Genomic DNA, 12,133 nt, shown 5'->3' with positions numbered 1-12,133 from the left:
TTTAATAATCTAAAGGTTGTCATTCTCAATTAAAGCAACAGCCATAAAGGAAAAACAACATACAAATAAATAATGTAAACAATAGAAAACAGACTTAAGTTTGCATTGGGACGTTTAAATTACTCATGGCAAATGGCTGTTCCTGAGTTTCTGTCAGTTTCATATTGCGCATTAGAATGAAAATCCCCCCATAGAAACTTCATTACTGACGTTTAAATGCATGCCACAGTTCAGAGGATTGAGAGGGAACTTGGCACTCCACAGTTTGAGCTCCGAGCATTAATTTCTCATCCTTTTAAAGCTGCTGGAAGTCAGACACACTTTCAAAATCATTAACATCTTCTATTTTTTCTTACTTCTCTTACCTGTAGCTCCGTTTTAGCCGCTGGCAGATTTTGCTTTTAAAAACACATCCTTCTCGAGTATTAGTCCAACTTGTGCCCGAGTTTGTAGACACCGGGTCAGTGGCTGAAAAATTAAAAACGGGCCTTATTCCTTTGTAGCGTTGCAAACTACCTGAAATTTGAGCGTTTTCCTTTTAAAAGCCCACCGGCAACAGGTGTTCATTTCACTTACAGGTGACAGCGAGGGATCGACGTACTGTGCTCTTCCTGCCCGAGTCCAACCTCCCCCCTCCCTTCTTTCCTTCCTCCCTCCGCTGCTTGCTCCTGTTTCCTTGTTATGTTCAAATGGCTCAAAGCAAAACAAAGTAAACTGACAGACCATAGTCCTATAAGCCCCTGGATGTTTGAGCCAATGCTGATTTAATAACTGTGTTTGTTTGTGCAGGCAGAGGATGAAAGGAGATTTTTTTTTAGCCCTTAATCCCTTGATGGCATCCAGCTTAGCGGTAACCACAAGAGGGTGTCCTTTACCTGATGTTGGTGGCCAAACGGGGAGAACAGATGTACTTCTTAGACAAAGGACAGATGTTTGGGGGTTTGTTTGTTTTTTAACTTAGTGAAAGTTTTTCCTAAAATTGCTTTTTTTGATCCCCGTCTTTCGCTTTTTGATATAGACACATGTTAACACAGATTATTTATTAAAGTGAGTCATGATTCTTTGCTAAACACTCAAGTTTTGATTCATGCAGTCTGACATCAAAAGCATAAAAAAAAAAAAAAAGACTTTGCAGAGGATGTAATCCAGCTGTACCCAACAATCACAAAGGATAAAAAAACAAAAAACATCAAACTTTTTTGTAGATTTGTAGTCTCATTTTTATTGTTGTTAATATTTTTAACTCCAGCAAGTGTATGCAAAATAACATTTTGGTAAATATTCAAAACCAAGCAAATGTAGACAAAAGGCAATACTTTTTAAGGGAAGTGATACTTTTTGGTTAAAAAATATACTTAACATCATTAAAGTAATAAATCTTGATAGCAATACAAATACAATCTTTAGGAGACATGCAAGTTCCCATCGTCTTTTACGATGTAACACATTATGAAGCCACAAATTTAAAATACAAGATGCCTATTTGTACATCATTAAAGTACTATACAATAATCACACCGATTCTCAGTCGTGCACTCTAGGAATAGTAAATTAAAGGCATCTGTCAAAATCTATACTCACTGATCATTTCTTAATGTATGTAGTGAGGTGCGTAACAGCAAAAACATTGATGTGCTGTTTCAGGTAAGCAGATGGACTGATATCCACCAGTCACTGAGTGTTTTAATATTAATAAAGCTGCATATATATGTAAAGTCTCTAACTTCTGTAAAGCTTTGGCAGATATGTGAACACACAAGCCACATTTTAGGAAGAAAGTTAGGAGAAGAAAAAAAAACAAAACACACACACACACACACACACACACACACACACACACACACACACACACACACACACACACACACACACACCATAAATCTTTCAGTAAGCCCACCCAGACAAATACAGATATCTATCCTAAAATTATATGGTTTTACTCTTTGATACATACATTCAGTCAGAAAACAGCAGGCACCAAGATACACAATGAGGAAAAATAGGGGATGATTGGATGGTATTTGGTTCAGTCGCCAAAGTCTGGGATGTCATCATAGGAGTAACCCCGGTAACCCTTTGCAGCATAGTAGGCGATTCTCAAATGGTAAAATCCCGGAAGAAAAACGAGTATCCCTATGATGATGACAGGAATAGTGCGGTCGGGATGCTAAAAACATCAAGAAAAAAATAAAGAAAATCTGGTAATCAGAAAGAATTTACACACTATGATTTCAGTTAGTTACCTAAATAAATACTCGTTAATGCTCACATTATTACATTCTGTAACCAAGTTTAGATAGACTTCATACATACTGAATACCAAATATTGCATTTAGTAGTAGAATGCAAGAGGAAGTCATTAAAGACTAATGTTCTCCATCATGCTTTGACATACTTACCTCAACACTGCCTGTCAGCATTACATGAACACACTCTACGCTGATGAGGCATGCAGCCATAATGACTTCATAGTCTGACATCAGATTTCATGTAAATGATAAGTCATTTCATATGCATGGCATCTAACAACCAGGAGGCAAAGGCCATCAACACCAAAGACATGTGTTTAATTTGTTTAATTTTACCACCAGATGGCAGTCTTGTGCTCAGAGTCACTGTAACCCTCAACCAGTTTTTTCTTCTTCTTTTTTTTTTTTTTTTTTTTTAAAGACAGGGACTGGGCTGCGGTAATGTCGATCATTTGTCTGTATTAAGCTTCTGAAATGTTCTATTTATCTGTCTTGTAAAGTGTCCACTTACAGCACCTTTTCTGATGGATGTCAGCAGGCGACTTCTCCTCACCCGCCAAACGTGATGGCTCAGTTGGCATGACAGATGCCCTATATTTAGGCCACATGATAACTGAGCCACCACCATGAGAAGTGAGCAAGCTCCAATCATTAAGGAAGAACAGGCAAAGAATACAAAAGTCCCAGAAGATCAGGAAGTGAAAAAAAGATCTTTAATTTCAGTCTCTTTGCATTAATTTGGGTGAACTGACCCTTGACTCTTCAAAAATAAATAAATAGGAATTTATTGCCTAAATTGGCTGCGTTCCTTCAACCTCTTTTCCCTTGGTTAATTTCTTTGTTTTTGCCACTACAATGGTTGACTAGGCTGAGTCAAAGGTTCCCAACACAATGTTCACTGAAGCCCTTGACATGGTTCCAGTTGTATAACAACTGTTATCTAATACACACACACACACACACACACACACACACACACACACACACACACACACACACACACACACACACACACACACACACACAAAGATCAAACATTATTTTAGCCCCAAACCCATGCAGCCTCTTGCAAACAAACCTGTCTGATTTCTATTGCTGTAGTATCTATCGCTTGAACCTTGGATAATCTCCTAGTATTAGATATGCCATTTTAACTTGTGTGGGATAACTGGCAAGTACAACAGACTCATATACTCTGATGCTGCCTTCACGTCAGATCAAATTTTCTGCAAATACCATCTGCAGAGTAGGTTAAAAAAAATTCACATTACCCTCCCACTGATAATGCGAATATGTGTAGGCTGAGTTATCTCCTCAGTGTCATGAATTTAGGAAGCAAAAACCCCAAAGGAGGGGTTCCACTGAAGTTTAAACTCCAAGCTATAAAATATCAAAATCATTAGTTATATTCAGAAACACATAAAAGCACTGAGACCAGTAAAAGCAAGAGCATAGCACAAATCTGACAGCAGGACTATAAAATCTCAGGACAGCTGTTCAATTATAGCTATTTAAGAACAAGAGTAACAGCAGCAGGGGTGTTTTAATTGCTGCTCAGGATGAAAGTTTGGATTTTTTGTTGGCTCTCCAACTGTGTGTCAAAAGTAGGGCTGGGTAATACCAACAGTGCTTTATTAGTGCAGACAGAAGTGTCTTTATAGTACCAAAAACAGTCATGTATAACAAGAATATCTGGCAGATTGACCGTCAGGGGCGATTCTAGGATCAGAGCTTTGGGGGTGCTGAGCACCCAGAGAGCTGCCCAGCCAGGCAAGATAAACTTTACTTGTCACGATGAGACGTCTTCCCATGTCTGTCAGTTCCTGCATCCTTAAATGTCTCCAGTTGTCCCAAGTTCCCTCTGACTGTTTCCTTGGTGCATTTAAACCCCTGTTCCTCCCTGTCCTCATAGTCTGTTGTCTTCGTCTCCGTTATCAGTCATCATAATTTTACCATTTCTGAGTAAGTCTGCAAATTTCTTTATTAAATCATAAGATTTTTAAATTCATTAAGTCTCTCTGTGCCTGGGTCCTCGTCACAAAACATGACATTACTGCTTTGTACATTTTAAAACAATTTAATCCCCACATTTGTGAAAGAAAAGCAAAACACATATTTTGAAAAGTCAGTAACAAAACCATCAAATCAGATAAAGGTTATTTAAATGCTGCAAATGAAGAATGGATTGGAATAAAAAAAATACATATCCTAACCTTAATTACTGGGGGAAAATGATAATTATGATCATAGTGAGTAAGAAGTTAACCGAGTGCATTTTTTGGACAGAGATTCACTTTTAATGTGTATGTATAATATAATACAGATATATAAAAATAAACTCCCAAAAATAGAGTCCTTGAAATGTACAAAATATTGATAAATAAAATTATAAAAATGGAGGCAACTTTGCCTATGGTACAATGTATACAATGTATGAAAAGATCTTTACTGCACTAATATGGCTCTGCAGATTTTTTATTTTATTTTAAACTATGTCGCCTCACCTTGAGGTTGGCAAATCTGTCTATCACTTTTTGGTGATCAACTCTCTCAAGCAGTTTAACAGTTTCTGTTTTGCCTGTCACTATTCCCTGTCTGTTTTTTTACCTGGTTCTTCCTGACCTTGTACCCATTTTGGGGGTGCTTCAGCACCCCCAAAATGGGCTAAAATCGCCCCTGTTGACCGTCTTGTTTACTTATTCTTGTCAGCAAATCAGGCTGGAACCCTTTATGCCTTCAGAACTGTCTTATCTATTTTTGGCATGGATTCATCAAGGTACAGGAGTCTGTGGTCTAGTCTCTAGAACACTTCTAGAGATTTTGGTCCATACTGACAATGCCAGCATCACACAGTTGCTGCAAATTTATCAGCTGATGCTCACTGGATATGCTCTCTTTTTTGGACCATTCTCTAAGTTGAAGGCTAAGTGCACTGAGTTGCTTTAGATATACTGAGTTGATTAGATATTTGAGATATTTCTGTTAACAAGTAGTCAGGCAGATAACATCTAACTCAAGGAATGGAAAGGCTACACATAACAGACAACTTCGTAAACAACCAGTCAAACTGTATCTTTAGGTCCTTTGTTACTAGTACCTAGCAACTTACTTCATATGAGTCAAAAATATCCAAGATAACACATTTTAAAAGTGTATAATAGTATTTTATATTATTCTCAAAGAGCTAGCCAATAACTTGGGGTATCTCCACATGCTATGCAGTGTGTGCTTAATAAAGGCATTTGAAGAAACTAGACAAGGACGAGGACAAAAGCAGCACAGGCCTGACAAAAACAAACAAACAAAAGAACATCTACAACAGATGATCGGTCTCTGAACGTTATGTCCTTAAGAAATAGGGGGGGTCCAGCAAAGACCTGGCACATGGCCTGAGAGATGCATCTGGCCTTTCAGTTGATCCATCACCTGTTCACCAAAGCTTCATCAGAAATGGTCTCTGTACAAGGGTAGCTGTCAAGAAGCCATTCTTGAGGAAGGGAAACAGGAAGAAAAGGCTGAGGCAGAAAAACACATAATGTGACACTGAAAGTCATTGACTGGCCTCCCTAAAGCCTGCACCTCAACATTGCAGTGTGGGATCATCTTGACAGAGAATGGAACAAAAGGCAGCAAACATCCAAAGAAGAGCTCTGAATGTCCTTAAAGAACTGTTCCTGAAGACTACTTAAAGAAATTGCAAGAAAGCTTGCCTCAGAGGGTTTGGGCTGTGTTGAAGAATAAAGGTGGTCATACCAAACAGTGACTTACAAGCTCAATACAATTCTACCAACTGTTTCTGCCCTATATACTGTACGTTTCCATAAATCGCTATACTCATTTCCCATTTTGCCCTCAAAACACAAAGAAATGAGGAGTGGTTTAAGACTATTTGTTCTCTTTTGTCAGAGTTACATCTTTAGAACAATATCACACAAATGGCTGTATGCTAAGCATATAAATACAGACAGCAGCTATATAAAAAAAAAAAGAAAAAAAAAAACAGGCAAATAGTGATTCTTGCTCTGTCCAAAGACAACATAGAAACAGACAGAAATACTGTGGCACGTGAGTCATTTTAGGTTTTGATTCATTTCAGATTATGTGTGGATTTAAGATGCTCATTAATCAGTTTCATATCTTGGCAAGCACACCCTGTTATCGTTCAACTAAGCAGGTAAACAAAGCTAACCAGCTGGTGACTCCACCTTCAAATGAGAATGGGGTAGTTTTTCAACTGTCAGTAAGAAAGGAAACACATATTTCCAAAACTGCTACAAACTATTCTTCAAACACCGAAATGCATTATAGATGATGCCCTTCAAATGATGTAGAAAACATTTTCTGGATACATAAATCTTAGGGAAGCTGCAGAAGAAACACGAACATAAAGTAACATGCAGAGAGAGGTGATGATTTGACCCTTACAGCGAGGGCATGCGGTTGCATTTCTCTAGCATTTCCACGCAAAGGATCGATACAAAGCTGGTCTCAGTAATCATGGTTATTCTTTGAAGAAACATTTCTATCCTACTCTCATCTTTAAGTATAACAAAGCCCCCATCCACAGGGCACAAGGGGTCGATTCATGGTTTAATGAATTCCTCTGAGAAACTGAACTTGTGTTAGACAGAGGTGCCCACCACACTAATCAAAGTCCCAAATAGGACAATATCTATTTGACTTGCATTCCATCTTGGGGTGGGCAACATAGTCTTACAATTACACGCAATATATCACAATGGAAATTATGCAATAATTACATTTTTTTGATATAGAAGAAGTACTGAACATTGTATCTGTGATTGCAGCTCGCAGGCAGCAACATTTATTAGTGAATACAAAGTAAAGGGAATATTCCAGCCTTCTTTTCCAATGAGTTCCGGTCAATGTTGACAGACTGCCTAATTTGAAGTGTGAATCTTTTGCCACAAGGTGCCAGCAGGAGCAGCAGCATTATTTTGCAACAATAGTGACACAGCATGAATCAAATGTAATCACAAAAGTAGCTTTGGCAAAGTTTTCCCTGGAAATTTGAGGTAAAAGTATACCTCAAAATGAATCATAGCACCCCCAAAGACGTCTTAATTTTTTTGACAATATTTACTGTTTGTGTGACACACTACTAAAAATATAAAAAGCATTCAGTACTTGTTTGAGACATAACATTTTAACAACAAAAGTATAGATAACACCAGATTGTCAGTCCAACTCTGTAAGGAACTGTATATTGTTGTCACATATAAAATATCTTTCAGTTTTATTATCTGTCGTGTTGTATTGTGATTACTCTTCCAGTCATATGAGTGCAGTTAATTGCTCCAGTGATGCTCAGGTGAGTCATTTGTTTAATTTTGGATTGCACATCACCTCCTCACGTGCTTTCATAGCCTGGGTGCACTCGACTGCATTTTTTCCTGAAATGGTGAAACAAGCTTGTTGTTTCCACATTTTAGCAGGAACAGTTTTCTTGCATATTTATAAAGTATTGTGCTTATCTGAAGGTCTGATCTCTTATAGCCAATACTACTGAAGTAGTACCCTTTTAGCACAGGCCGACACACTGCTCGCGCTCTCACAAATGTTTGGCTTGTGTCTTTGTTGTACATGCTAAATAAGGCATAGCGTTGTTATATCAGTGATAACATGACAGCACACTGAAGCTGCTCTGGCAGCATGTGGCAGTGAAAAACCTAACTTTCAGCCTGCTTCATAATCATTTTGAGCATAGTCCTAGACTAAAAAGAACATTTAATCACAATCCCCATTAGAAATAGTAGTTAGTCCAGGATGAGACATAATCCAAGTCTTGGAAGCTAAACATTTATCTTTGTTTTCCCTTTGATTTGTCACCCATCTGTAGCTCTAAATACGTTTTAAACAGAAGAAGACAGGAGCGGCTCAGACAGGAGTTCCTTCACAAATGAATTTCTGGGGGCTTGTATTCCTGACACAAGCCTTACCGTTGGATTTCAGAAAAGAGGAACAAAAGAAAATGACTTGGTAAACACTAACCGTTTTTTGGCAGCAGACAAGGAAATTGTTTTTCAACCTAAAGGCTGTAGACATGTTTCACTGAAAAGTCAGTGTATGGCCCATGGGCCAGGAAAAGCCCACCAGAGGGTCCCAATCTGGCCCACAGGATGGCTTTGGAAAATGCGGATCATTTTAAAGGCTTAAACTTTGAAACTGTATTTTCATAAGTTTTACTCTTCTTAATAACAAAATATATAACCTATGGCATTTCACCAGAGCAAGTAACAAATACACTTTTATTTTTCAATTTTTAGTATCTATTTTTTTTATTCAACGTTTCTTTTTTTTTTTTTTTTTTTTTCACAAAGTGCACAATATGACATTTTCTGTGAATTCACACATCATTTCTGTTTAAGGACAAAGTCCTTCATTTCTTTACAGTAAAATTATTTTTGGTGTAAAGGCTCCATCAATGTAAATTTTTTTGAACAGATATTAAACACACTAACCAAACTCACCTCAACCGGTATGATTTCTGCCAGAAGAAGGGCCCCAAAGATAATTAGTAAAGAGCCAATCAGAAACAGGAATATTGCCAGTGCAATCGCCTTGTATGGGATCTTTGGAGGGGGTTTCTTGAACTGTGAAAAGTGAAATTGTGGAAAAATATAGTTACTTTTCAATTTTGTACATCAGAATATATTGATATCATATGATTTCATGAGGCAGCTACTCAATCTAATCTACTTTAATGCAATTAGAATTTCCCCATCTCCAGATCAGCTTGCTTCCATGTTTAGCAACAAGAAATATCTCTTGCCCCATGACAATTGGAAAGCTCCTCTGTATAGTACTAATATCAAAATCATGAATTCTTCCTAAGATTACATGGAAAGATGCTGGGATTGCCTAAATCCAAAGTACTGTGAACATTTTCCAAGATACTTGGAACAACCTACCTGGCAAGTAATTTAGAAATAATGCCAATATAACAAAGAGAACTGGCACTCTTTTAAATGCAAACAGTGATCACACTACCCAGTAATTTCATTATTTGTCTTCCACGTTTACTCCACTTTGTTTGTAAGTTAACTATGTACAACCTACTCATGATATTACTGTTGAAAGCAGCTTCATTTATCATGCCTAAAACTTTTGCAAAGTCATTTTAATTACAGAGGGCCTCAGCTTTTACACAGAATCATTACTTAACGATTCATAACAAATCACTGCTGGTGGTGGAGAAATGTTTTAGTAACATTCTGTCATCAATCTACAAAGTCTCTCACCTGTAAGTCTATGTAACCATCATCAGCAGCAGCCAGCCGTGAGTATTTGACCTTATTGTTAGATATTCCAGCAGTGAGCATGTTGCTTCTAGTTGTCATCATTATGGCATAGAAGCTGTTTGGAGAGAGAAGCACAGACAGGTAATCATCCAAGATGGCTACATTTATCTCGTTCGGTGTCGTGAGCTGAAGGAGAGCCGTCTATTTTTGATCTATCCAGAGAAAAACAACCTGACAACTAAAGCTCAACATTGATAGGGAAAGAAAAAAAAAAGGATTCTGCTCACTGATTTATAAAACTGCCCAAAGCATTTAGAAATAGAAAAGATTACTCAACATCCATCACAGTCGTCAAACTTATACATGCTCTCAACACAGATACGTTTTATAGGAACCATGAAATGCCGCTGAAATGGCAATCCCAGTAAAAAGACAGAGAGGCCAGTGACCGGGATACACTCATCTGCTCTTTTCATTTCCACTTCTGCTTGAACATGTAAACAGTGAACAGATAACTTCCTCAGATAAACCGGTTAACATTCAAATCAGGCAAGGTCATGGAATAGCTTGATTTAAAGTATTTATTATAGAAGAGAGATTTTGTGAAAAGGAATAGGGGAACTCCCCCGCCCCCATCTTTTCAGTAACAAATCCTTGCAGATAACAACTCAAGAGAATTTTGTGAGGGTCACTGCTTCTATTCCACACACAGTTTCTCGTATGCATCGCGAATAAGCAAGTCAGTGTTAATAAAAACAATTTAACCGATTATTCTGCTTCACATGACGCAGCATCCATTCAAGAAAATAAAGAAAATATAAAAACCAAAATAAATACAGCAACACTGACCTACCCCAGAAGAACTCAGAGAAATCTGAGTACTCCTGTGATCTGATTTCTCTTAAGGCCTGTGTTGTGTTTAATTTGGATCCCAAAAAGGAAGACTAAGTCAGTGAATAAAAACTGTGGACGCTATATCAACACAGTATACAGGAGCAATCAGAAACATCTTGTTATTTTGCTGACAGCTGTCACATCGATTCGACACAGAGCCATTTGTGATCAGGAAAGCTCAGGGTTATGTCAATAATGTCGTAGTGAATCACAAAATTATTTTCAGGGGGACTTATCTTGATGACTTTTTTTTTCTTCATTTATTTTTTAAATGAAGAAAAATTAACTTTAGTAATTTGGGGAATGATTAAAAAAAAAACACTGTGAGAAATTAAAGGAAATATAATATACACATATGTAACTAATAAGACGGTAGGGGTGCGTGTGCAATATTGACTTCCCTTATTCACTGAACTACGATAATACGACATAAAGCAGAGTTACTAGCATCACTTAAATTCACAAACCCTGACTTACCGTAGCAAATCGCCATTATTTTACTGTGTACCAGTGCGCATTAATGCTAGCGAACTTTGGTTACCTAATTAGCTAGAACATTAGCCATTTAGAAGTTATGCTATCAAAAGCTAGCAAACATTAACAGACAGTCGCGAACACATAATGCGCGTTTCCTTCTCTCACCATTATCTGAGGTATGTACAAACAGCACACTTGTGTCCATGTAGCTCGGAATGCTCTCAGCGGCGCCACAAACACAGCATTGTTTACACCTATTATAAACTACATCAACTTCCTTATTTTTGGTTTCGTCATGGCGCATGCGCACACAAATGTCTCGTTTTAACTTTCTAATCAGTTAATTTAAACAACACGCAAACTATTAGATAATGAACACGGTGAGAAATATGAAAAGAAATGAGAAAAGAAAGGAACAGAAAAAAAAACAAAACAAAAAATAGCACTAAAAGCATATGAGCAAAGAGCAATGTCAGCATGACATTAAACATAACCTAAAACAAAATACCTTTAATAAGGCAGAATGAATACATATCTAAGAAATACAAAGCAAAACAAATATTTCAATAAAGTGGAAACAATAAAATGCAAGAAAGAAATGAGCTCAATTAATCACATAAAATAACATTTAAAAAATGAAGGTGGCCCAAATGCAAAATTCTTAATAAAATCCAACAGAATGTTATGCTAAAAGCTAATTAAAGGTGCTCAATATTTAAAAATATAAATGAAAATAATAAAATACAATGCATCAGTATTTTAAAAAACTATTTTAAAAGCTGGCTTCATAAATTCACTCAGTGTATTTCTAGTGATGGTTATTTTTGTTGAGAGTGACCAGGATGAACAGGATTAGAAATGACCATATCAGAGAGATAGCTTAGGTGATATTTAGAGACAAAGTTAGACAGATGAGGCTCAGATGGTTTGGACATGTGCAGAGGAGGGATAGTGGATATACTGGCCAAACAATATGAAATATGAAGCTCCCAGGCAGGAGTACAAGAGAAGATATTGTGAAGGAGGATATACAGAACTTAGTGTGACAGAAAAGGCTGTTAGAGATAGGGTAAAATGGAGGCAGATGATCTGTGATGACCCCCAAAGGGATCAACCAAAAGAAGGAGAAAGTGGATTTATTAAGTAAAATAGCTAAAATTCACAATAAAACTGAGCAAAAATGATTTACTAAATACAGTCAAAATAAATAAATGAGCAGCAGATATCAGATGTCCACAAAGTGTCTCAGTA

The 12,133-nt window shown here is 37.2% G+C and overlaps 2 protein-coding genes across 2 annotated transcripts in view; both read right to left on the bottom strand.

Moving 5' to 3' along the window:
• igsf9a (immunoglobulin superfamily, member 9a) overlaps positions 1-694 on the bottom strand; it is a 75,061-nt gene extending 74,367 nt beyond the window's left edge. The window contains exons 1-2 of the mRNA XM_086300238.1: positions 577-694; positions 366-468 (exon numbers count right to left, since the gene is read on the bottom strand). The gene's annotated coding sequence lies outside the window, so the exon portion shown is untranslated. The remainder of the gene's footprint in view (positions 1-365; positions 469-576) is intronic.
• Positions 695-1,195: 501 nt separating this feature from the next.
• LOC147325639 (transmembrane protein 230-like) lies at positions 1,196-11,196 on the bottom strand. Its single transcript, XM_086300237.1, has 4 exons — positions 11,048-11,196; positions 9,512-9,626; positions 8,741-8,863; positions 1,196-2,167 (listed from the first exon to the last, which is right to left on the bottom strand). Exons 2-4 carry the CDS (start codon positions 9,611-9,613, stop codon positions 2,027-2,029), a joined length of 366 nt encoding a protein of 121 aa, XP_086156363.1. The 5' UTR covers positions 9,614-9,626; positions 11,048-11,196; the 3' UTR covers positions 1,196-2,026.
• Between the last annotated feature and the right edge of the window lie 937 nt (positions 11,197-12,133).

The sequence above is a fragment of the Aulonocara sp. 'chitande type north' Nkhata Bay genome, linkage group LG7, assembly GCF_057382095.1.
Source record: "Aulonocara sp. 'chitande type north' Nkhata Bay isolate Kocher_YH1m ecotype deep benthic linkage group LG7, A_spYH_male_GT1.1, whole genome shotgun sequence".
In the NCBI taxonomy this organism is placed as follows: Eukaryota; Metazoa; Chordata; class Actinopteri; order Cichliformes; family Cichlidae; genus Aulonocara; species Aulonocara sp. 'chitande type north' Nkhata Bay.
The sequence above is the reverse complement of the archived record's forward strand: the minus strand, read 5'-3'. Positions and strand labels throughout refer to the sequence as shown.

Excerpts from the sequence above, each read along its gene's own strand:
- LOC147325639 (XM_086300237.1), bottom strand. The coding sequence starts at position 9,613 with ATGATGACAACTAGAAGCAACATGCTCACTGCTGGAATATCTAACAAT. Across the intron at positions 8,864-9,511 it reads ATGGTTACATAGACTTACAG|TTCAAGAAACCCCCTCCAAA; the intron begins GTGAGAGACTTT and ends CACTTTTCACAG. Across the intron at positions 2,168-8,740 it reads CAGAAATCATACCGGTTGAG|CATCCCGACCGCACTATTCC; the intron begins GTGAGTTTGGTT and ends TGATGTTTTTAG.